The sequence below is a fragment of the Canis lupus genome, chromosome X, assembly GCF_048164855.1.
Source record: "Canis lupus baileyi chromosome X, mCanLup2.hap1, whole genome shotgun sequence".
Classification (NCBI taxonomy): Eukaryota; Metazoa; Chordata; class Mammalia; order Carnivora; family Canidae; genus Canis; species Canis lupus.
Window position 1 is genome coordinate 31,693,679 of NC_132876.1, and position 26,172 is coordinate 31,719,850.

General features: G+C 44.4%; 1 protein-coding gene across 2 annotated transcripts; it reads right to left on the reverse strand.

Annotated features, from left to right (window-relative positions):
• Positions 1-5,316: 5,316 nt before the first annotated feature.
• ATP1B4 (ATPase Na+/K+ transporting family member beta 4) lies at positions 5,317-26,172 on the reverse strand. Of its 2 annotated transcripts, none has more exons than XM_072815340.1 (8): positions 25,716-26,172; positions 21,239-21,515; positions 16,639-16,767; positions 16,272-16,376; positions 12,561-12,757; positions 11,861-11,917; positions 9,313-9,408; positions 5,317-8,573 (listed from the first exon to the last, which is right to left on the reverse strand). In XM_072815340.1, the coding sequence occupies exons 1-8, from the start codon at positions 25,776-25,778 to the stop codon at positions 8,412-8,414; spliced, it is 1,086 nt and encodes a 361-aa protein (XP_072671441.1). In that variant the 5' UTR covers positions 25,779-26,172; the 3' UTR covers positions 5,317-8,411. The 2 variants fall into 2 exon arrangements, with proteins under 2 accessions (XP_072671441.1, XP_072671440.1); XM_072815339.1 differs by having other exon boundaries at positions 21,227-21,515.

The window sequence follows — 26,172 nt, forward strand, 5'->3', positions numbered from 1 at the left end:
ATTATTTAAATCTTTTTAAAACAATTAATTGTTTATTTTTAAAAAGATTTTATTTATTTATTCATGAGAAACACAGAGGCAGAGACATAGGCAGAGGGAGAAGCAGGCTCTCCACAGGGAGCCTGATATGGGACTCGATCCCGGGACCCCGGGATCATGACCCAAGCTGAAGGCAGATGCTCAACCACTGAGCCATGCAGGTGTCCCAACAATTAATTGTTTAAATAAAAATAATGTGTTGTGGGGCTTATAATGTATGAGTAAGTAAAATATAAAATGACAGTAGCCAAAAGGTCTGGATGGGGAAAATGGAAGTATATTATGGTAAGGTTTATATATAATACTTGAAATGGTATAACTTGAAGGTAGGTTGTGATGTTAAAGAGATAAACTCTAAACCAGTGGTTCTCAGTCTGGGGTGATTTTTGATCCCTGGAGGACATTCAACAATGTCTGGAGACATGTTTGGTTTCCAAAACGTATTTATTGGATAGAGGCCAGGGATGCTGCAAAATGCATATAACAGTCCCCAAAACAATTGCCTGGCCCCAAATGTCAACAATGCTGAGGTTGAAGAAAAACCTGCTATAAACCCTAAAGCAACCATTGAAATAGAGCTTTTCTTGCAGAAATTAACAAGCAGATCCAAAAATTTAAATAGAGGTTGAAAGGATGCAACCTTAAAAAGGTCTTTTTTTTTTTCTTAAAAAGGTCTTTAAAAAGAAGAACAAAGTTGGAAGATTCATACTTTCCAATCACAACTTGCTACAAAGCTATAGTAATTAAAAGACTGTGGTAACTCAAAATGGTCATAGATCTAAATGTACCAGCAAAAGCTCTAAAAACACTTAGAAGAAAATGTAGAAGCAAACTTTATGACCCCGAGTTTGGAAAGAACTTCTTAGATATGAGACCAAAAGCACAAGCAACAAAAGAAAAAAAATATAAATTAGACCACATCCAAATTAAAAATGTTTTTACTTAAAAGTATTCTATCAGGAAGCCCGGGTGGCTCAGTGGTTTAGTGCTGCCTTCGGCCCAGGGTGTGATCCTGGGGACCCGGGAGCTTCCTGGGTGGAGCCTGCTTCTCCCTTTGCCTGTTCTCTGCCTCTGTCTCTGTGTCTCTCATGAATAAATAAATAAAATCTTTAAAAAAATAAATAAATTATTCTATCAAGAGCTTGAAAAGACAACCCATAAAATGGGAGAAAAGTTATGTAAACATTATACTTGATAAAGGTCTACTATCCAGAATCCATAAATAGCTCTAACAAAAATAGTAAAAAAGACAACTGAACTAAAAATGAGCACAGAATCTGAATAGATATCTCTCCAAAGAAAATATACAAATGGTCAATGAGCACATGAAAGAAAATGCTCAACATCATCAGTCATCAGGAAAATACAAAATTCAAATCAAAACCACAATTAGATGCCACATCCCACTCGGTGAGATGACTGTAATTTAAAAAATGGGCAGCAACAAGTGTAGGCAAGGATATAGAGAGATTAGAACCCTCATATATTGCTAGTGGGACTGTAAAATGGTGCAGCTTCTTTGGAAAACAGTCTAGCAGTTCCACTAAAAGTTAAACAAGAAGTTGCCATATGACCCAGAAATTTCTCTGTCTATAGATAGACAGATAGATAGATGGATAGACAGTTGGATGGATGGATAGGTGGATAGATAGATAGATAGATAGATAGACAGATAGTCTCATTCCCATTAGCAGTCACTCTCTTTTCCACTTCCCTCCAGCCCCTCCCTGGCAACCACTGATCTGTTTTGTGTCTTTATGGATTTACCTATTTCTATGACATGTCATAGAAATGGAATCATAGATGTGGCCTTTTTGTTTCTGGCTTCTTTCACTTAACGTAATGTTTTGAGGTTCATCCATCCTATAGCATGGATCCATATTTCATAGCTTTTATAGCTGAATAATATTCCATTATATGGTTATGCCACATTTTGTTTATTCATTCATCAGTTGAGGGATATTGGGTTATTTCCACTTTTTGGTTATTATGAATAATGCTGCTATGAACATTCGAGTACACGCTTTTGGGAAGACTTATGTTTTCAATGATCTTTGGTGTGTATCTAGGAGTGGAATTTCTGGGCCATATGGTAAACTCTGTGATTAATCTTTTGAAGAACTAACTGCCAAACTGTTTTTCCAAAGTGGCTTCACCGTTTTGCATTCTCTCCTGCAGCTTATGAAGGTTTTAATTTTTCCACATCCTCAACGCTTGTTATTGTCCTTTCTTTTAATAGCCATTGTAGTGGATGTGAAATGGTATCTTATTGTGCTTTTGATTTGCATTTTCCTAATGTCTAATAGTGTTTAACACCTTTACATATGCTTATTACTCATTTGTATATCTCTTTTGGAGAAATATCTCTTTAGACTCTGCACTGAAGTTGTGTGTTTAAGAAACCATTGTTTAAGAAACAAAGATTTATGTCTATATTTCTTCTAAGAGTTTTATAATTTTAGCTCTTGCATTTAGATCTTTGATCCATTTAGGGTTAATTTTTGTATATGGTATGAGGTAAGGGTCCAAATTAATTTTTTTGCATGCAGATTATCCTAGAACCATTTGTTGAAGAGACTATTCTTTGACTATTAATGGATGTAGCACTGTTTTCAAAAATCAACTGGCCATAGAAGTATGGGTTTATTTCTGGACTCTCAATTATATTCCATTTTTCTGTATGTCTATCCTTATGGCAGTACCACACTGTTTTAATTACTCTAGCGTTATTTTTTTAAAAGATTTTTATTTATTTATTCATGAGAGACACACAGGGAGAGAGAGAGAGGCAGAGACACAGGCAGAGGGAGAAGTAGGCTCCATTCAGGGAGCCTGACATGGGACTCGACCCCAGGTCTCCAGGATCATGCCCTGAGCTGAAGGCGGCACTAAACCGCTGAGCCACTGGGGCTGCTATAATTACTCTAATGTTATAGACGTTTTGAAATTGGAATGTATGAGTCTTCCAGATTTGTTCTTTTTTGAAATTATTTTGGCTTTTCCTGGGTCCCTTACATTTCTATATGAATTTTTGGATTGCCATATCAGTTTCTGGGGTGAAAAAAGGAAGTTGGATTTTGAAAGGATTGTATTGAATATGTAGACCAATTTGGAAAGTATTGCCATTTTAGCTATATTAATCTTCTAATCCATGAACATGGGTGTCTTTTCATTTATGTAGCTCTTTTATTTCAACAATGCTATGTAGTTTTCAGTGCACAAGTCTTGCATTTCTTTTTGTTACTCTTTTCCTAAGTATTTTTTATGCAATTGTAAATGGAATTGTTTTGTTAATTTCTTTTTTTTTAATTACTTACTACTAGTGTATAGAAAGACAACCAATTTTTGTATACTGACCTTTTATCTTACAATGTTGGTGAACTTGTTTATTAGCTGTAATAGTCTTTTAGTAGATTCCTTAGGATTTTCTATATACAAGATGATATATCATCAGCTGGGGGATTGGAGAGGGAAAGGATGTCACCATTATCCTGATTCTCATTTATGAACATGTTTGTCCTTAATGGAAGACAAATACTTTTCTGATTCAAGTTAACTGTATTATGAAGGTTGTATCATTCTGTTCTGGAAAGAAAATGTTTTATGCAAGCTAGACATTTCATTTAATGCAGAGTTGAATTATAGAATGTTTTTTGGTAAAGATAAAGCAGAATAAATCAAGATGGTTTGTTTCTCTCTTCACCCTCCCTTTCTTTCAAGTGAAAGATGTCAACAAAATGCTAGGGTAGACTGAAAGGACTGTTCTTTGGAGATCTTAATTTAAAATTTTTTTAAAGTTCAGATACAACCATAAATAAATGTATGATTACCTCCCTACAAGATCACCTTGGGCTAGCTTAGGCCTTCAACAAGGTCACCACTCCTCTCAGGGCAGTTAGCTGTACATGACTTGGCCCTTCTGGGTTGTGGGAGCCACTTCCTATGCCTGTCCCTTGGGGTCTAGGGAAGGTAAGAGTTCAGCTTATACTAGTCTGGGTTATTGTGCTATTCTCCGTGGTTCCCTGCATCTACACATTTATCAGTAATCTCTTTGTAAATAACGCCCCCTGCCAATTACTCCATTTTGTCAAGTGTGCTATCTATTGTTAGAACGCTGATTGAGGGGCAGCCCTGGTGGCGCAGCACTTTGGCTCCGCCTGCAGCCTGGGGTGTGATCCTGGAGACCCTGGATCAAGTCCCACGTCGGGCTCCCTGCATGGAGCCTGCTTCTCCCTCTGCCTGTGTCTCTGCCTCTCTCTGTGTGTCTATGAATAAATAAATAAAATCTTAAAAAAAAAACCCTGATTGATGTTATGGCCATACAGGAGCCTGCACAGAAGTATATCCTGGCGACTAAGCTGCCAGACTGAGAGCCTATCATATCTTTCTTAAGCCTTTTAGATCCTCCTATCAGTGTTTCTTCCCTTCTAGCTTGCAACTAAAGAACTTTGTGAAGTAAGCAGGGCTATTCAGCCTTTCAACTCCTTTCTCTCACTCTTTGCCTCCATCCATCCTGTTCTTCCTCCCCATCACCACACACATCCAAACCTCTGTTTTCTGCCTAGATAAAATCACAGTGGAAATCATGTTTCTGTTTGATTTGGTTAAATTCCTTTATCATGTTTGAATACTTTAAGAGGAAATCAGTAAGGAAAATGACTCTAACCAAGAACCTAGATTGGGGAAAAGTATTGGGATCACAGATCTCGCCTCAATCAAACCATATAAGCCTAGTAGACCTTAGGCCAGGGCAGCTCCCAAAGAAAGAAGGGATTCCTACAGCAGCTTAGTTTCTGAGTCAGACAAGGGAGTGGAAATATTTGTCTTTAATTGCAGTTACCATTAGAGATTTGCTCTGGGAGACCATTTGTGGCCAGATGTGCCTTAAAATCACTTAGCCAGGCTTTCATCAAGCAATTGCAGCTTCTCTTTGGATATTGGTTCCTTCTCTCCACCTCAAAGTTTCTCTTGGTGTTCTTTTTCTATACAAACAAATGGAACAATTTACACGAGGACTCGATGAAGAAAGGAAGTTTGCTCTGACAAAGTAGTCTTCCGTGAAACCAGAGCATAGAGACTACAAAAGGAAAAATGCTCAGAAACGAAACAACTTTTAGTTTCATCCTTCTGTGGTTAAACCCCAAGAGTCAAAAAAAAAATAGAGGGAAGAAGAAGAAAAAAGTTTTAAACTAATAGGCTGTCAGTTGTCAAGTTTTCCACCCACATGGCTGCCCAGTATTCCTGTGGGAAAATCAGTGGTACTGTCTAGAGAGAGGAAACCATACACTTCTTTTTTATTTCAATTTATTGTTGTCAACAATTCCTCAATACAATAATAATGTTTTCTACATGAAGATTCCCAGCAAATAGATGCCTAAGGAAAGTTACTTTAGGATAATGATTTCGGAGGGGGTGTGAAATCATAAGTCTAGCATGGACAAAACCACGAAGGCATTTGGAAGTAGTAATTCTCATTGACAATAAAGTAAAGCCAAGTGCATTGCAACAGATGGTATGCAAATCAAATCTTGGTATGATACAGTATGGGGGATGATTTTAATTAATCCACTGGAAGTTTATTGAACTGTTAGAATTCCATTTTAGTGAGTATATATTATAATATCCAGTTCTGTGTGATAAAGCTATTTTTTTCATGTCCCAGCTGACAACCCAAACCATCCTAGTACTATTCAATACTGCTTGGAAACTGTGGATACAATGGATTCCACTGAATGAGAAATACTGTATGACAAAAGATTCATAATTCCTTGTCTGTGTAATAGTCAACGCATTTAACAGGATAATGTATTATGTATAAAATATAGCACCAGTAATTGAATTCCTGTGAAATGTTAACTATTCTAACCCAAATTTGACATATGTTTCAAAATGTTTGGGATATCATCCATTGATTTTTAAAAAGATGGTACTTCCTGGTAAGCAGCAGCTCAGAGTAGAAAGAGCACTGGACCTGGAGTCAGATGCAATGCAGGTTGTTTTCTCTAAACACTCTAATATCCTTTCCAGATCTAATGTTCTATTATCTTTTACTACTGAATCTTGAGAGTTTGATTACTTGAAGTAATCTTGAAATGGTTTTAAAGTTATCATCTTCAGGTATTTTGTTCTTTTTCAAGATTAGTTTTGAAAATTGAATTTGATAAGGACAGGGGTTGGGAGGAGACAGTTTTGTTGTTTGTATTTTTCACATATCTGCTGTCGAATATTTTATCACTTGTTAATAGAGGTCAGCTCCCTTCTACTCTGTTGACAAGAGTTGGAAAGTGGGAAGGAGATTCCAAAGAGCAGCCACAGTGCTTTCTGCCACAAATGAAGAGAAAAACACTATCTGAGAGACTAGATTGGTGTGGTGTGTTTAAATAACTGGCTCAAATTCCCCGAGATCAAATAGCTTAGAATTTCTTAAGAGAGTTCACTTAAGCAAATGTTGCTTTTGTTCTCAGATTTCCTTCTCCCCAACTCCACTTATGTTTACATCTCCACATGGGTGTCTGACCAATAGGAATCACAAGCTTTAAATTGATCACATCTTGCTCTCCAATCTTGCTTCTCTCTTGTATTCCCAGTCTTGATCAACAATATCACCATCACACCTGTTCTAGCCAAGTTCAAAACCTTGGTTCCATTCTTGACTCCTTCTTCTCCCTCATTGCCCACTCCCCAGTCTTGCCCTCTTCAACCCATTTTTCACACTGTGGCTGCCAAAGTGCTCTTTCTAAAGTGTAAATATGATCACAGAGCTTCCCTGCTTAAAATACCTTGATGACACCTTTTCACCTACTGGATTAAATTCAAAGTCCTCTTTCAGTACCTGTACACCTTTCTAGCTCAATCCCCTGCCACTCCTGGCCATTCCTTTGAGCTCCTTACACTCCAGTTACATGAACTGCTCCCAGTTACCCAAACACACCATGGTATTTCGTATTTGTGACTTTGCATGTGAAATTTCCTCTGCTACTTTCTCAGCTCAAGTTACGTTTCCTCATGTTCCCATGGCATTACCACATACTAGTTTTATAACTTGTCATACTAGTTCATAGTTACTTCTTTGCTTGTTTGTCTTCACTACCAGACTGCCAGTTCCCTGTTTTGGGAGAAGATAAACATTGTAGAGGAGATTCAGACTCTGGATGCTTCTAGGTGGCATTTAAGCTTACTTTGGACCCTGAGACACTATGCAATGCTCTAATGCTCACTTTTTCTCCTTGTCCCAGCCCTCCCCCTGGTGGAGGTGTTAAGAAGCAGTGGAATGGTCGCATGGCCAAAGATAAGACAAAGCAGCCTGGCTGATCCACAACCTGGATCTCTATAGTGCTTAATTACTATCTGCCTCCTATCGTTTTCTAGGCAAATGAAACGCTGGCAGTGGGCCTTGGGTTTTGGGTGGCCTGGCAGGAGCTTTCTGTCTTACGATGGATCAGTAGGAAGAGACTGAGATTTCAATCCCCAGAGCTGTAGCTGGGGACCAACATGCCCATCCCTGATGATCTCAATGAACATTATACTGCTGTCAAGCAAATAGCCCAAGAATAATTAACAGGTGAAGATCTTCCTTGCTTTCTCCTTTGCCTGAAGTTGAAAGAAACCTGTGTGCAGGAATGTTTGCTTTTGGATGACCACACCTCAGAGCAAGGAATCAAATGCCAATCACATCCACATGGTAGGTATTCTCCCCAATTGCTGTGGACCCCACCTCCCAGAAAAGTCATAGGAAAGGTCTTCATTTCTATTCCAGAACGATATCCAGTTAGCACTGCTTTCTGGCCCAGTTGAAGATAACCTAGTCTTCAAATCAGTATTATTTAGTTGCCCATTTGAGGCAGCCAGTTCCTCAAGCACCCTTAGATATAGAGTTCTCTAGGTATGGTAGCCCTGAGTGTATTCCAAGTTGATATGATTGGTGGTTCCCAGGGAAGGAACTTGCCAGGCAGGTTGAGAAAAGAAAAAAAACTTATCGGCCTGATTGGGAGGACTCTCACCTCTAAAAACAACAAAATTTTACAAAACACGATGAGTTTAAAATTATCATAGCAATTCTCCTTCATGGCTCTTGTGAATTTTATCAGATACTATGTTTACACTATGGTGAGACTTCTAGCAGCAAGAACGGGTTTTAGTTTTAAGTCGCGGGGAAAGGAAATTAACATCATCTATTTGTCATCAGGAGAGACTACCTTTGAAAAATCAATCCCACAGTATCATTTTATACATATGTCAAAGGCAAGGAAAGATGATCTGCTGTCTTAGGTGTCCATCTGGCTGTGTCCTGATCGAAGAAAAAGAATCCAGGTACTACCAGGGGTACATGAAATAAACAGAAACAGAACAAGCAGGAGGCCCCCGCACAGTTCTTAGGTTTCTATGTTCAGAGTAAAGATCACCCTCCCCACAAAACGATCATTGATGACATCATTTATGATGCCTTTGCCCTTCAGCTGGCACTGTACAGGCACTGCTTGGTTCTTCACCACGTCTGTAAAGTGCATTGCCACCAGCGGGGAGGTGTAGTTAACCTGTAGGTGGAAGAACAATGAATCCTAAGTGGGAAGAGGGGAGGGGGTGGAGTGGGTAACAGGATAGAAGCGATCAGATATTCAGTGCAAGATGGGATAATCCTCACACAGGGAACTGAGTGAGTCCTATGAGGCCAAGTCGCAAATGGCTAAAGCCACTGACATGCTCTCTCTCTGCTCTGGGACAGTGGGGAAATGGCATGTTTCTCCTGTAAGTCACTGTCAGATGTCTGATTGTCCTCTGGGGAAAACCAGTTCTAAGTCTATGTGATATGATTTTCTGGATATCAAACCACGAATGAAACCAGAACTAGTATCTTTCAAATGTTTCTGCTAAAGATGAAGCCTCACTCTATGACCCACCACCACTGCCCCAAGGCTTCACCTGGGAGAAACAGGCAGGTGTGATTATTTGGGTGTAATGGAGTGCAATGACAGTGATTTGTCTGCTCCTGGCTCTGCCGCTAATTAGCTATGTGTTTTGGGCAAGTCACTTTCTCTGAAGCCTAAAATCTCCGTCTGTAAACTGAAGGAGTGAGGCCAGACCATATCTGGGATTCCTTCAGATATGGAAAGGAGCGTTTAAACTAGGAATTGGTAGAGGTAGCACCTGGTCTTGGCCAGCTGCTATTCATCCTGCTGTCTAATGCTGCTCCCTAATTCTCAGAGATTCCAGACAGCCCTTCCTCTGTCTCTGAGCCCTTTCTGACAGCAAAGACTGAAAAGGATACAGGCTTACGTGAGTCAGTTTGCCGTAGTAAGGGTAGTAGCGAAGGTCAAAAGAAGCCGACTCTGGGTAGTAATTGATGGATCGGATGTCATTTTCATCGCCTCTCTGTAAGTAAAAGCAGGTGTATGTGGGATGCTGGGTCCCTCCGTGGGTTGAAGCCTGAGCTCAAGGGGCCTGTGCCCCAGGTGAACTCACCATGTGACCCACAACCAACTGTCCCAGGAAGACCCATGAAAGCAGAATGGGGCATAGCTTACCCCACACCTATATCCCCAGAGCATTTCCAGAGGGAGACTGTGCCTTGGTTTTCAGTTCCAAGAATATTGAATGGAAGGCCTAGACTGAGGAGGCCAAACAGGCTCAATATAGTTCTGTACTGCTCCTAGGGGACCTAGACAGAAGGGCTCCAGAGGGCTTGCAGTAGCTGGTGCTGCTCTAGCAAGAGGGCCTACCATGCCAGCCCCTCTCCAAGAAAATCATCCTGGGGCTGGCACCCAGTCTTGGACTTTGAGGCAGGTATAAGTTAGAACATGTTTAGTAGGGGTACCTGAGTGGCTCAGTTGATTAAGTGCCTGCCTTTGGCTTAGATGGTGATCCCGGGGTCCTGGGATGGAGCCTCACATTGGGCTCCCTGCCCATTGGGAAGTCTGCTTCCCCCTCTCCTTCTGCCCCTCCACAACCCTTGCTTGTGCACACACGCAATCCTTCTCTCAAATAAATATATAAAATCTTAAGAAAAAGAACATGTTTAATAAATTCCATGCCACAACAACCTTCACATTGTGGGCTCAGTTCTGTTGGAAGTCAGACAGTCAGACCGATGCACAGGAATCTGATGTATAGGGACACATCCCATAAGTTTGGCCCACCAAAACTCATGTCTCTGACCACGTTCTCTATAGTGCTTAATTACTATAGAGGCAATCAGGGGGATGAGCAAGAGGGAACCAGGGCTGGAAAGATGAAATAAATAAGTCTAGCTTCATCATATCATGTCAGGTAGGGGACGGACCTTTCTGCCTATGAATTAGGCTTGCCTTATATGGCGGAGGTCTGGGGGCTGATAAGGGACAGACAGTGCATCACTACTAGCAAATCACTCACTGGGGTCATGTGATTACTTCTTTCAACACAGTGTAATCGTTCCTAGTATAATTGGAGCTCTCCTTAATTTATTCTAGTGATTACCTTATCCTGCTTTATTTCCACAAGTGGGTGTTGATTTTGACCAGTTGATTATTATAGAATGTATAAAGACTCTTAATATTTCTTGTTTTCGTTTTAAAGGACAGTTCTCAGCAAGGTTCTATGTCAGCTGAAAAATGAATGGCTTCTACTAGAGAACTATAAGCAGGACTCAAGCTAATTAATATACTAGTTTAAGATTGTGTTGGTCTTTATGATTTACTTACATATTCTTCTAGAAAGCGATGCAGTTCACGTTTGTGAATAATCCGTGGAATCAGTTCCACTAATTTGTAGTCACACCTCACATGTGTGTATATTTACACATACTCATGTACATGTGAACAGAATGAATGTCCTTCGATCTTGTTCACAGGGCAAACCATATCCTGACCTTTCAACATTCATCTTCAGCGTCAGCACCTCCCATGTGGAACTAACCTTTCCCTCCTCAGTGTCCCCACTGCACTTTTCATAGCAGCTGTAATATTTGATTGCCCTGATTTCAGAGACAGAGTCGTATTTATCTTGGCACCCCCAACACCTAGCAAAGTACCTGGTATATCATAAGTGATCAATAAATGCTTGCTGAATGAATGTTGCCTCTTGCTGCTTTCTGATCTAGCACCATCAAGACTGGAGTTTTGAGCTGTATTTCTAGAACTAAGAATGGGATTACCTGGCTTCACACATTAGTGAGACAACTGTCCAGGGCTGGGGGTACAGTGGATGTTATGAAACAGGAGGGAGCTACCACTTCCAGTTTGAGAAGCAAACCCAAGATCTAGGGCTTCTTCCTACAAAGGAGCTAATTGGTGCAGATGAGATAGGAGTTAATGGCCCCTCGAAGGGCAGTTAATTAGCATATTAATGGAGTTCTGTTTATACTTCCCTTGTAGTCATTTGTTATTGCAACACGCAGTGCCACTGGTCATTGCTGCAAAAAGTGAAATTCTGTTTTAAAAGCAGGGACTAATGGCTCTAATGAAATCTGTTTGTTTAGTTCAAAGAAAAAAGTAATTAGAGCTAAAAGCAAAAGTGTAAACAGAATCCCAATTAATGACGTGGCACATTATCATTCCCTGCTGTGGCCCCTAACAGGTTCATTGTTTGGCTTTCACAGGTATAAACTGGCGCGCACACGCAGACACACTACACACACACACACACACACACACACACACACGAATTGAATGCTTTCTGGCAAGAAGAAGGCCTGAAGGTACTAAAGGGACTTGTAGTTATGAAAAAATGAACCCTTTCCCTAACCCATAGCCAGTCAGTCATCCATAGTGAAGCCCTTGGAAGGGATGAACCACCTTTTTGCATAAAACCAATGTGCTAGCCATACTCACTCAAAAAGGCACCTTACCTGAACTTTGCAGGACACTTTCACAGGATCCCCAAGCTCAGGACGAAAGCCTACAATCTAGCAAAGGAAAACCAGCATTGTTGTTACTGTCTTCACATCATAAAACAAAACGGATTGGACAGTGAAAATGGGACTTTTCTAAATCCCCCTGAAGCCACCACTTCCTTAGGCATAAACGTAATCTATTTTGCCCTCATAGGAATATCACAAAAAGCAAAATATGCAAAATATCTTCAGAGTTGCGCAGCTCAGCTTACTCATTACACTGTTACCTGATGTTCATACAGAGAACCCTGAAGATGTAAAGAACTTTCTGGTTTGAAGAGGTATGTACTTGGGAAGGCTCTACCACACCTCAGGCATGGCAAGAGAGGAAGAAAATGTATTTCTTATAAGAATTGCCCCTCCCTACTGCCACCATGTCAGTCCCTTGTTGCAAACAGCTCAGGACCTCATTGCTGACAGAGGGCATCAAGGGCTGGTTTGGGATGGGGGAGAAGAGTGGACATAGGAAGTACTCAGGGAGAAAAAGGTATTATTGTTTGATAGGTTTGTCCCATTGTTTGTATTACTGATGCTGTCAGTAAAAGTGACCACACTTGCAGTGTGTGGAGACAGAGCCCAAGAGAAATGGAGTGGCCAGAGCCCTCCTACCCAGCTCATCCACCTATTATCACCGGAGTATCAAAGGCCAGTATACCCGGTTCATCTTTAGAAGGATGCAGGGCTGTCCCGTAGAGTAGCCAAAAGTAGGGTCCTCCAAGCCAGAGCAGTTCTTGAGGAAGGAGCGCTTAAACTGGCAGGCCTTCTTGTCTTCATCCTCATCGCCATCTTGGATGAAGTACTGCCCCGGGGGACAATCTACATTCATCTCCTCTTGAAGACTGTCATTGTAACCTAAGGTGAGCGTGTGGGTGGCAAAAGGGTACGTTAGACAGGTGCTACAGAGGAAGGCCACGTTTCCAGTAGTCCTCCTCCCTAGTTTCCTGTCTGCAGCTTGCTTGTACTCCTCTGAAAGCCCACTTGGCCTGGCCTAGGCTCTGTGACCCGGATCGGTGCCCAAGGCCCTCCATCAATCAGCCTCTCTCCTGGAAACCTTTTGGGCTCATCCCCCTTGGCCCACTTTGATTGCTTCTCCTTCCTTCTGCACTTGGGAATATCTATCGCCGGGTCATGTGCTGGCCACTTTATAACTGCCATTTTCCCTTATTTCTTTTCAGCTATGGCACATCGTAATCTTGGAGGGCTGCTCCTTCTACTCTTGGAAGAGGAATAGGCACGTAGCAGACAGATTTTGGAAGAGGGACTGAATCGTGTCACAGTGGGGCTTATATAAGGAAGTGAAGCTCTTGGGTGAAATCTCTTTAAGGTCAGTCTAGGACACATCTCCTGTGAGGTCCACAAGAGACACCTGATGCAAGAAAATGAGAAGTGTGTGCTGTGGGGCAGGAGGAAGGGAGAGGAAGAGAAAGAGGGAGAAAGAGAAGAAAAACCAGCTTCTGGTCCTTTACAGAGGGAAGTTAGCACCGCAAAATAGAAGCTTAGATTGAGAGACAGAAACCAACGACAAGATGTAGGGTCTCCCCCAAGAAGGTGAGAAGGTGAGATCTTGTCTGTCGAGACCCGAGGCACTCAGAGTTCACGTCACATGTGTCCAAGGTATACACATCGGGAAAGAGAGTTGAAGAGGGCTATCTGGGATCCCTGGGTGGCGCAGCGGTTTGGCGCCTGCCTTTGGCCCAGGGCGCGATCCTGGAGACCCGGGATCGAATCCCACGTCGGGCTCCCGGTGCATGGAGCCTGCTTCTCTCTCTGCCTGTGTCTCTGCCTCTCTCTCTCTCTCTCTCTCTCTCTCTCTCTCTCTCTCTCTGTGTGTGTGTGTGACTGTCATAAATAAATAAAAAAATAAAAAAAGAAGGGGGCTATCTGTGAGCTCACTCTTTGGACTACCAGATAGATGCCATGGAACTGGGCTTTGGAAATTACTACATTATTTCCAATCTGGTGTTAAACGACGGAGTCCAGTTAGTCCTGTTAGGTCCAGCCCTCCTGCACTCATGTTCTTAGCCACTTAGTTTATCGGAGGAGATTGTGTACCTATACGATTTACCAGTGGTGAAACTCCAAATGTACTGCTGGGTCTGCATCTAGACAGGTTGTGACTCCAGTTTAATATTATTAAGAAGCAACTGGGAATTTTAAATCAATTCTGATTATGGTTAAGTCTTTATTTTTCCTTCAACAAAGCTACATTTGATTCAAGGCTTTGTTTTAATCTTTTTTTTTTTTAGCACAAGAACTATGTTCAAATAATAAGTTTCTAAATAGAAGCTCTAATCACGTGCTCGTTGTTTCTCTTGAGGTAGTTCCATTAAAAATAATGTGACATGGGCATGACCCTTATTGCAAAATCCCAGTCCTCCTGGGAATGAAATTGATACTCTGGGATGCTATTTCAGAGATGTGTTCCTTTTAAATAGGGCATGCTATCTACACGTAGCAACTAAAAACCCACTGCTTTCCCTAATGTTTTCCATCTCTGTCATTAGGTCAGAATTGGTATTTCTCTAGCTTCTCAGACGGATTTCCTCCGCAGAGATTCTGGCAACATGCTTGTAATAGTTCACAAACAGTTTGAAAGAAAAGAAGATATTGTGCTGGCTATGATGCCCAAAACATTTTTTGAGCTCAAAAAGGAACAACATGGACTCAGAAAGGACCCAGCTCCCCTCATTTCACAGGTTAGGAATCTGAAACTCAGACTTACCCAAAAGGACACTGAGCATAACTGATAATAAAGCTGAGTTTCTAACTCCTGGTCATAGGGCAGCAAGCAATTACAAAAAGCAGTGTATTTCTCAAGCTTTAAAGTTTATACAGATCACCTGTGGCTGTTGTTCAAGTGCCAGTCCTGATTCCACAGGCCTTGGGGTGGGGCCTGAGAGCCTGCCTTTTTAATAAACTCCCAGGGGATGCTGTTGCTGCAGATCCTGGACTACACTTCCAGTAGCAAGGGTGTCAAAACCACGGATGTGGGTTTAAACACTGGTTCGGCTGCTGGGAGACTTTTATCATGTTACTTCCCCTTTCTGAGCCTCAGTCGCCTCGTTTGTAGAATAGAGATGGTAGATATTTTTTAATGTAGGCTCCACACCCAGTGTGGAGTCCAATGCGGGGCTTGAATTCACAGCCCTAGGATGGAGACCTGAACTGAGATCAGAGGTCAGACACTTAATCGACTGAGCCACTCAGGCGCCCTGATGGTGGATTTTTCTATGCATGAAATGACAAGGGACGCCTGGGTGGCTCGGTGGTTGAACGTTTGCCTTCAGCTCAGGGCATGATCCCGGAGTCTCGGGATCAAGTCTCGCATTGGGCTTCCTGCATGGAGCCTGCTTCTCCCTCTGCCTATGTCTCTGCCTCTCTCTCTGTGTCTCTCATGAATAAATAAAATCTTTTTTAAAAAAGACAAAATTTATGCATTTACATAGCGCTTCCCATCACATAAGAGATTGTTTTTCTCTTAATTCAGTGCACATTCTACTGCCCCCTATGCCCCTCCTCCACTCCCCCACCCCCCAACGCCCCACCAATTCAGCCAGGAAGGGACAACCAAACCAATCCAACTGGCTTTTTTCCACAAATAATTGGTGCAGCAATGTTAATACACTGGGGCTCTTCTCTGATAGCTGGATCGATACAGAGCCTGTGTGCTCCGTGTCGAACCTTAACCAAACTGCTCCCTGGTTTTTAGTCTGTGGAAGGGCTTCTCAAAAAACCACTCATTTGTCCTCAAGAGTGTGTCTGATGACCCTACAGAGATAGGCATCTTGCAAACATTTGTTATCAAAATATTGGAGTGACGGTCACCCAGAGATTCTTCCTCTAACTCCCTGCCGGGATGCTATTAAATCAAGACCCCTGTTCTCTTCCATCAAGATGGCCCATCTCTGAGAAAGGAGAAAGGAATTCTCTTACCTTGAAAGAGTATAGGAAGCAGGAATCTTCCCATGCTGGAGAACACTCTTCTTTTCTCATCACTACCCACTCCCATGGAATGATCTTTTATAATTGATCATCATTGAGCCATCTGGATGTGCCCGGAACATAACTAGGTGCCCGCGAATGTTTAAGAAAAGGAAACAAGTTCTCTGCCCTGATGAACTAAGCATCTTAATGGAGAGTTGGCTTATGTGCTTTCAAGACAACATACGATCACAAGCTAGAACAGTTTTGATTGTGTATACAGGTGCTGAGAGGGATGCATAGTAGGGAAAGACCAGGATGGGCTGGGGTTAGTAAGAGTGGGATTTCTGGTGAACTGTGAATTTTGATCCCTCCCACCCCAACCCGTGCACCCAACCCATCACCTTTCCAAAGAGATTTCCCCCACTCAGAAGCACTTACTTACCCTGGAGAAAGCCATTTAGACTAATGACATAATGCTGCCAAGTGTCAGGTTCAGAAACGTTGAAGTTGAAGTTAAGGCTATGGGCGAAGGGTCTAATCATAACTCCTGGCAATGAAAACAAGTCTTGGATATATTAACCCATTCTTGGGATAATTTTTTTGTATCGATTCCCATGAAATCACTACCCGCCCCAGGCAATCAAAATAAAAAGGACCATAATTTGCCAAATACCATTTTACTTTTACTCTTAATGATTGAATCCCTAAGTCATTACTGGGAAGAGCCAAAGTTAATTGAGGCTGAACATGCGGTGCAAGCAGATTTCTCTCCAGCAAATTTGGGCAGCACAGGGCACTTGGGCACTCACCAGGAGGCTTCACCCTCTCGGTGAAGGGCGGCATGTAAGGACTGATGGTCAGGAAGAGCGTGTACATGCAGAGGGTAATCACAGCGGCCAGGGAGGCATAGAAGAAGAAGTAAATGACTAAGATCAGGCCTGCAGAATAATCAGAGATGAGAGTGGTCAGCGCTTGCCGACAAGCTCTGCCTGCCTCCTCACTCGAACTCATGAACCAGAATCCACCCCAACAAATGAGACAGCTTTTATTTTGTTTTTGTTTTTTCACACTCCCCAGATTCAGTATGTCCTTGCTTGTTCCAATTTCACCAATTTGGAATTCATGAGAATTTTCGTGTCGGAGGTCTGATTGCAGTGTGTACCTTTACAGCATCTCCGATGGAAGGGCTTGTGGAACAGATGATGGCCATGAGCAAGATTACCGGGGAGTGGAGTTGAACATACTGCAGAGGGCACATTGCTTGGGAGTCCTCATTAAAGCAGGTGCCCTGAAGAGTCCTAGCGGCTTGGCTCCAGTGATTATATGTGTTTGCAGGTGATGAAAACAGCATTTCTTTTTGCATAGCTTATAATTCAAACTTTTGATTAATTTCCGCTGGACTTGCCTCTACTCTAATCAAGGCAAAGTGAGTCCTCACCCTACTTATTTCAAGTCATATTCATCTTTAGCAAAAGTTTGAGTGGCTCATGCTTTCCATAAAGAACACATGACAGGGAAGGAAGGAGGAAGAAAGTGTACTTCATTATTGGTGCTTGCTACCTGTGAGCTCTGCCTGTGAGCTTGGGCCAGTTCCAGAACCTCTCTATACCCCACCAAGTCCTCACAGGCAAAATGGGAACAAGTCTAGTACTTAACCTCATAACACTGAAATACATCCCTAACAATATCTGAAATTCCGCTTCTGCTTGCATCCTATCCTGACCTTACCATTGCTTTGCTGTTTCATCTTGGACATGCTGCTTGCCTCTCTGGGCCTCAGTTTCCTCATCTGTAAAATGAGGACGACAGTAGGACTTCCTTCTTAGCATTGGACGATGCATCTAAATAGCATAGCACAGAGCCTGGCAGATACCAAGTGCTCTTTAAACGGCAGGACCTCACCACTGTTCTTATTAATATGATTACTGCTGTGGGACCAGAAGCACAGCAGTGTGAATCCCTCCTCCGTGGGCTGTATTGGAATCATGTTTGCCCCAAGATGAGGCAGTGCTGAGTAAGGTGAATGAGCACGAGGCAGCTGCTGAGGACTTTTCAAGTCCTCCTTGGGGCCTTCTCAGGCAACAATATCTGGCTCCACTCACAGCACTAACATGATGTTGGAACGACAGATTTGAACTGCATCACGAACCAAAAACCGGAACAAACTACATAACTTTGCTGTACCCAAAACTGAATCCAAATATTAATTTTTAAATCGAACCATGAACCAAATAAAATTAACCAAAACGGGGGAGGGGAGAGGAGGGACGGAGGAAGGGAGAAAAAAGATCCTCAGGCATCCAACTGAAAATGGAGCCTTGATGTTTTATAAGGTGAACTGAGGCAGAACTGGGACATGGACACATGAACTCAGCTGGAATCCCTGGAGAAGAAACCGCGCCTGTGTGCCTGCGATACTTGGCTACTGCCCACCAGCTGCCCCAATGTGCTGTGTCCTGGGCCTCCTCCTCCTTCCTAAACCCCCATCCCTGTTCCTGGGGACAGGTCAATGGCTGGAACCCATCCTCGGGGACTAGAAGACTCAGTTTCAGGGATGAAAGGAAAGCAATAGAATACAGGTACATTCCATTGGGGATATCTTCCATCTTGCCTAGGATGTGTGGCTAGGAAGTGTAGAGGAGAGAATGGCACTAGCGGGGAGGGCCCTGAGCCTTACCCAGGAATCTGTGCCCTGAAGTCTGTGATAGGCTAACAAACACAGCTTCCCGACCCCCATCCCCACCAAGAAAGATCAAGCACCATACCTTTCGGAACCCATTGATCCCTCCAACTTTTTCTGCTCTGGATGTTCAGGTTTTACTTGGGCCACTCCTCTAGGTAATCCAGGGGTCTCTCCTGAATACTTTACCCAAGCTTGGATAGACCAGGGTATCTTAGCTATAGTAGGTACCCACAATCCACATTCTTTATTCCTCCCACCGAAACATCCCATCAGGTTCTGAGACGCTACCCATCAGGGCCTCGCTCATCACTACGGTTCACGAAGACAGTGTGGTCTGGCAAGAGAACAAACCCCGGTGTTCATCTGACCTGGGCTTGAATCCCAGTGCTGCCACTTAATAACTGTGTGACTTTAGATAAATTACTTACCCTCTCTAAGCCTCAGTTTCTGCATCTGTAAAATGGGGATAATAATATTACTACCTCATATGGTTCTTGTCAGTATCCAATAAAATAACAGATAGTTCCTAAAAATAGAAGTTGCCCAGCTACCAAAGGAAAAACCCAGAATATAATCATAGGCTGGGTGAATATGTTGGTCATGTTTATGTGCAGGCTGGGATAGGGTTAGTAAATGCTCAAGTGGGCACCTAAGTTTCAAGCAAGAGGGCGGCAAAGCATATGCTCGGTGGCCTAGGCATTAACATCACCACATGACCCTTGCCCAGGCATAGCCCAATAGCAGAAGCCTGAGTTCCTAGACTCTCCTGAGACCTGCCATCCAGAGGCCTGGATATGGCCTACCATGCAGTGTCCCCACTGTCATATCTTCCCCAGGCACTTGAACCTTTCTCCTCCATCACTCTCTTTTGGCCTATGGATGATTCTCCACAGGGACAGTGTGGATCAGATCATCTGGTGAAGTTCTAATGGCTGGCTATTTAGGGGTTAAAGTATAGCTTTCTCTCTCTCTCCCAGAATCACACTTGCATTTCACAAGGCCTGTTTTCCCAGTCTTCTTTAGGCAAGGGAGAAACAGCTGTGCCCCCCTTTGGAGCCTCAGTGAGTGTCCAGCGTTTGCAGCTTCCAGAACGTTGGAATGTTCCTTGAATGGTACATTTGTTCCAGTTGAGAGCTTGAAGGATAGGCAGGGGTGGGGCTGGGAACTGGGGAGGGGTGAAGGGAGGTGGGTGTTGCTCAGAGCCCCACACCTGCTATTCCTAATTCCAGGAAGGGAGGGCTGGCCGTTTCACCCTGATGGAGCTGAATTAGAAACATAAACTAGGAGGGAGAGAATTCTCAGCCAAAGGAGCCTTTGGAAGGCATGACCATCAACTTTAGCAGCCTAGACCGTGGACACTAGAGGACTCTTATTTCATCCATAGAGTCATCTATTTTGTCCTTCTCCTGTGGGCTAACTGAATGCCAAACCAGCAGCTGCTCCTTTTCTGAGCCTCGTAGAGTGTGGCAAGTGTGAATTTTACCACAGGCTAAATCTCCTGAGGAGAAGGCTCAGCATTAATTGTTCAGGAGGTGAGTAGGACCCAGGGAGTGGGATGCTGGGGAAGTGGTGAAGTTGAAGTGGTGGCAGTGTGTGGTACAAGGTGGCACAGCTAGGGGTGCCATTCTGCCATTGATGGAGCACTACGGGGGGCTCAGCCGTAATCACCAGAAACAACCGCTTTAAACCTAATTTCTCTGTGTACACCGTGGGAGCCTAAAACACACACAAGCCAGCCAGGGCCAAGGGCAGCCCTCCTGGCTTTCCTTTTCTGACATTACTGGGTGAAACGATGAGATTTTGTAAACCCCACCCCCTACCCCCAGTCAAGTTAGCGGGGACTGGGGTCTCACATCCTAGAAATAGTCTCTTGCATAGTACAGTTGACCCTGGAACAGTGCGGGGCTTAGGAGTGCTAACCCCCGTGCAGTCGAAAATCTGTGTCTAATTCTTGACTCCTCCAAAACTTAACTAGTAATAGCCAACTATTGACCAGAAGCCTTCCCAGTTACAGAAATAGTCAATTAACTCGTATTTGGTACGTTGCATGCATGATATATGGTCTTCTTACAATTAAGTAAGCTACAGAAAAGGAAATCTTGTGGAAGAGAAAATATATTTACAGCACTATGCTGTGTTTGTGGGAAGAAAACAAACAAACCAACCGCCTGTGTGGAGCAGTGCCATTCAAACCTGTGTCGTTCAAGGGTCAACTGTGCTTTCAACTTGACAATTGGAGCATCTGACGGGGGACCTCAGGCTGATCATATGGGGAGAGACAAGGTAGGGACTGTTGCCCTCATTTGGCAGGTGAGGAAAACCGAGGCTCAGAGAGGGTCAATGATGAGCCCAAGGTCACACAGATAGAAAGTGAAGGGGGTGGGACTTAAGACACCAAAAATAAATAAACACATAACGAAACAAAACAAAAAAAACCCTGTGCTCTTTCAACTCATTCTTACTGTCTCTCTGCATCGCAAATGAAGTTGAGCCCAGTGGCTTTCAGCTCCATAATCCAGTTTGTTTACCTATTTTGGAGTTTCTTCCAAAGGGATCTGCCCGCAGTCCAGGCATTTCCCGAGGCACTGAGCCCTTCACGTGAAATCTAAGAGAAGTTTGCAGACAAGCCCATCCAACGTATGGTAAAGGAGTCCTGGACACCAAGCCAAAAGCAAAGGACACCCGACTGGGGCATTGGGACAACTGGGACTTACTCCAACTCTGACCTGTTCGGGCCAGAGACATCCTTTTCTCCGGGTCCCACAGGTATTCGTTCACGATCTGCCATTTCTGCCACCAGGCATTGCCTGTTGGCTGACCCTGACCCTTTTCCTCCTCCTTTTCCTCCTCTTCTATCTCCTCTTCCTCCTCCTCCTCTTCCTCCTCCTCCTCCTCCTCCTCCTCCTCCTCCTCCAAATCGGGTACCACCATCACCCGAGCCTCTTCTTCAGCTTCTTCCTCTTCATCTGCTAAGTAGTTCTGGTTCACTTCATCTTGATCGTCCTGGAATGGTGACAAAACACAGTCCTCCTTTTGAGAAAAATTTCCAATGGCACATCCCACCAGCGAAAATCAATGAAAAACGACTCAATATTCGGAGATGCTTCAAATTTCCGCTTCCCTGTATACACACCCATTGTTACAAGAGGCACATTTTCTTTCTCTCCACTCTTGGAGGAAATAGCCTCTCTAGGACCCATTTTGACCCAATATTCTTTCCACAGAGGTGTAAGTTTTATTCTCAGCTGCAGGCCTTTGGGCTCTTCCCCTAGGACTGCCTATGTCACCACTCCATCCTGGGGCCTCGACCTCCTGCTTAACTTTGGCTTGTCAGGGCGGAGCTGAGCCCAGCAGGGAGGACGGGGTTGTTTCAGACTCGAGTCCACCATGGCAAATTCTGAGTCCAAGCCAGCTCTTTCGTCTGTCCTGTTTACTTGCAGGAGCTCAACCTGACCATCCCAAGTTGTAGCCAAAAGTAGCCTGGGACAGACAGCAGGAGGAGAGGCCAGAGGCTGTACCCCTCCTCGAAATTTAGACTCTTTTCCTAGCAGAAGCAAATCATAGGGGTTTATTTGCTGCTTCTCTGACTGCTGCCTGAGCTGGCACCTCTGCCTGCCTTAAGCTGGTTGAACAGACTACCTGAGGTCTGGAACCTCAACTGATACTTCCTGAGTCTCCCTCACCCCCACCCCCACCCTATACCCTAGGCAAAAATCCAGGCACGCAGTTAGTGCTCAGCACATATTTGTTGATTGACTGATTGCAGCCCTTGAGATCTGAAACAGTAATCTTCTCTGAGTGGTTCTAAGAAAATTAAGCAAAAAAAGAGAAACCCAGACTTCACCGACGGTATTTCAAATGCGTCCTAGCCCCAGGCAGGAGAGTTGGAGCTTTGCTCTTTGTGGATCTGCCAAGGCTCACTGCAGCAGCAGAAAATGAGGCCACCCTCCCTTCTCTCTGCTGTCCAAATGTGAAGAGTGGCGGGGCCTATGCACCTGTTGGGGTTGGATGTGTCCAGTGCCAGAGGCCAGGGGCTCCATGCTGCCCCCTCCCTGCCTGATTCCTCAAAGGCCGTTTAGAGGACACTCAGCTAAAAATGCTGCCATTAATGGAGGAGGGGGGTGCTCAGAAAATTGGATTGTTCAGGATCAGTAAAAGTGACACAGAATGACAAGGCTCTGCTCTCGGCGTTCAGTCTGCCCAGCACTCTCTCGCTCTGGATCATCAGCACTCTTGAATTGCTCTCAAATTTGTATCAATGTACATCTTTCTTTTTTTTAAGACTTTATTTATTTATTTGGCAGAGAGAGAGCACAAGCAGGGGGAGCAGGAGAGAGAGAAGCGGGCTCCCTGCTCCTTGCTCAGCCCCACCCTGATGCAGGGCTCCATCCCAGGACCCCAGGACCATGACCTGAACCAAAGGCAGACGCCTCACTGACTGAACCACCGGGAGCCCCTCAATGTATGGCTCTCTATCACACACCGTATTAGAACTGACAGGAACCTTGGAGATTCCCTTGTCCATCTGAGGCCCAGAGAGAGGACAGGCCGTAGCTACAGCCACACCGCAGGTTTGTGATCAAGTTGACAGCCTCAGAACCTGTGTGTCTTGTTACCCCGGACCGTGATATTTCTCCTCTGTCACACTGAGCACAAGTGCCTCGAGGTGGTTAACAGATTTATGGAGCACAACACTGTTCGATTCTGTGTTGCTGAGAGATTGCAGGTGTTCATAATCAAGGATTTCTGACCCTGACGTGGACTCACGGTACCAGGCTCAAGAGGATAACCCGTATCACTCAGTGTTGAATGGACTAATAAATGCTCTTCAATCTCTTTCACTCATGTGCGAACACAGGTACACATTTGACCTCCCAGGCTGCACTCTGAGCACCCAGGGGGCAGAGCTGATCTTCCCTAACCCCCCAGCATGGGGACCCACAGCTAGCTAACCAGTGGAGACTGAACAAGCCCCGGTGATAACTGCCAAACTTAAAACCTGAACCCGGGCACCAGGGAAATTGCTCTCACAAAGCTGGGCGTCCTAACTCCAACAGTCTTGTGCACTGTGGTGGGTAATCCTCACGGCCCCCAAACAATCTACTGCAACTGGGGAGCTCGGAGAATTTGAGGTGGAACGGTTTTATAGTCCTTTTATATCTTCTGGACAACTTCCTTTTCTCTCCCTGTCGCCTGCGTGCCTGCCCTGCACCTCTGCTCCACAGGGGAGGCAGCTGGCCTCGGCCTCAACCTGATCTTATTTGTAGATATGAGCTTTCATGATAATCCCATTAAAGATGGCTTGTCATTAAAGCCTTACCCTCCCGGGAAGAATTAACCTTCTCCGAGCTAATTTCCCCATGGCTCTCACACTGCCTGAGCTTCAGGAACCTCAAATATTCTTTTCCCCTCTCCTCTGATTCCAGAGATAGGAGAACGTCATATTGTACAAGAGAGGCACTTTTGTGCAACTATTTAACAGAATCCTGTAGGGAATCCTCTGGTAATGAGAGGGTCTGTTTTTGCCCGTTTCCTAAAGTGGCAGTGCCCTCATGTGATAGCATGTGTGAATGTGCTGGAATATAGTAGTGGGTGTGTGCTGGGGCCATCATGTTGCCCTAAAAGGGAAGAGTCTGAAGGGCAGAGGGTGGCTCCATTTTGAGCACTCTAAATATACAAACATATAAACATATAAACAAACAGTATGACCCAAAGGATAAATTTGTGTCCTGCATTGAGTAACGCTCTGTAAACATTTGAATGGTTGGTTAATTTTAAAAGAGAAATTAGCATACAATTAATCACTGCATTAAATAATTTTTAAAATTTGATCAGGTATTCCCTATAAAGGGCAAGATCACCTCCCACGCATTAAAAATCAAGTATTTCCCATAAAGGGCAAGCTCCTCTGATGCACTTGACAAATAACTGAAATGGAACACAACGCTTTAGCAACATTACAAAGAAAAGAAGCCAAGGAAGGAATAGTTCTATGTGTCCTACAGGTTGTGACTGCTCTGAAAACTGGGAGGGACTCTGGGAATGTGGGGAGAAAAAAAAAAAGACTCTACACGGTGTGGCTGAGAAGTTAAGAGAAGCCCACTGTAGGTTGATGTGGGGTTAGAAGGATTGTGTTTTCCTCTGCTGGCTGTTGACAGTCTCTACTTAACTCCCTGGTTATATAAGCAGCCATTTCCAGAGAAGAGTGTATTAAGCTTTGTTTCCTCCTGGGGCTCAGATCACAGCCCTCTCTGGGGGAGATTTCAAACTACACTCCCTCCCCCACCCCACAACAGGACTGCATGTGGCATATATTAACGATTTAGAGCAAAGTAAATGCAAAGAAACTGTGGGTTCAGAGAAATCTGTAATGCACCCTGGAGATAAATGGCGACAGCAGAGGGGCGTGTGTGTGCACGTGTGCAGGCGTGTGTGTGCCCGTGTGCATGTGTGTGGGGGGGTCAGAGTGGGGTGGCCGGCGGGCTGGCAACGGGTGGTGGAGGATCAGAGGGCTAGGGAGTTGCCTACTGCACATATAATAGAAAGAGCACAGGATTAGAAGTGAGGAAACTTGGCGTTCTCGCTGTGGCTCTTTACTAACTTGCAAGTCACTCCTGCGCTCTGAGCCCCAGCCGCCTCCTTTACATAATGAGGGCTTCTGGAGAGATGATGCCTAAGATTCCTCCCAGCTTCTATGATTCTATGATTTTCGCCATAGTTTGGAATTTCTGCTTTAGAAAAAGAGCAGCTGGGTTCCAAAGACGCTCCCACCCCAAGGGATTGAGACAGCTGGGTGGGCAGTGTCTTTCGCTCCTTCTTCCCCTTCCCTTGGCTCCTGGCAAAATCTCCTGCTATCCGACTGAAACCTCTACTCCCAGACTCCAAAAGGTCTGTTTGTTGAGATTCCAGACACCGCCCCCCACCCCACCCTCATCCCCCAAATTTTAGAAGGCGCATATTCTTTGGCATCTTCCCCTTTCCTGTCTTTGTTCCCTGGGAAGAGGGGCTTCCTCCTTCAGTGCAGCAGTTTGGAGTCCAATGGGGATGCCAGGAGCCACTGCTCGATCTTGAAATGATAGGCTTCCTTTAACCTTGCTGTTCCTGCCCAGGCTAAGGAGAAGTGGCCATCAGCCAAGACCTATGCAACCCCCGACCCACCCCACTCAAAAGGGGCAGCAGGATAGTCTGCTCCCCGGGACTCACAAGTCTGTAGCGATAACCGTAAGGAGAGGCCGGAGCCCTTCTGGACCGGAGCTGCCTTCTCATGGCTGTTCAGTGGGCAACGCCTTGGCAGCAGGCGAGGGGTGAGAGTTCTGGAGCTTCTGCTGGTACAGGAGACACTGGTTGCTGGGGACACTTGGCGCCTAGTAAAAGTGAACCCTCCTGGCATGAGCCCTTCCCCAAAATAATCTAACATGCCCCTTTCTCATTGGTTGGCCCATTCCCTGAATCAAAGGAAAGCCCTTATGGAAAAGCAAGCTCATCATTAGAGGGAGGGGGGAGATATTCTGGGTCACGAGGGTGAGAGGGTGAGCGACTCACCACCCCCCTCACCTCATGTCTCCACCCGCCCTCTGCCCTCCTCTAGCGCCCGAGGTACTATGGGCCCAATGGAAATCTTAGGTTGTGTTCTTTTCCATTAAGAGCTGAGTGTCAGCGT

What these genes read in the sequence shown, in the direction of transcription:
- ATP1B4 (XM_072815339.1), bottom strand. Translation starts at nt 25,778, where the DNA reads ATGAGAAGGCAGCTCCGGTCCAGAAGGGCTCCGGCCTCTCCTTACGGT. An exon ending in ACGGTTATCGCTACAGACTT is followed by an intron (nt 21,516 to 25,715) that starts GTGAGTCCCGGG and finishes TCACCATTCCAG; the next exon opens with GACGATCAAGATGAAGTGAA. An exon ending in TCTAAATGGCTTTCTCCAGG is followed by an intron (nt 12,758 to 16,271) that starts GTAAGTAAGTGC and finishes CGCTCACCTTAG; the next exon opens with GTTACAATGACAGTCTTCAA.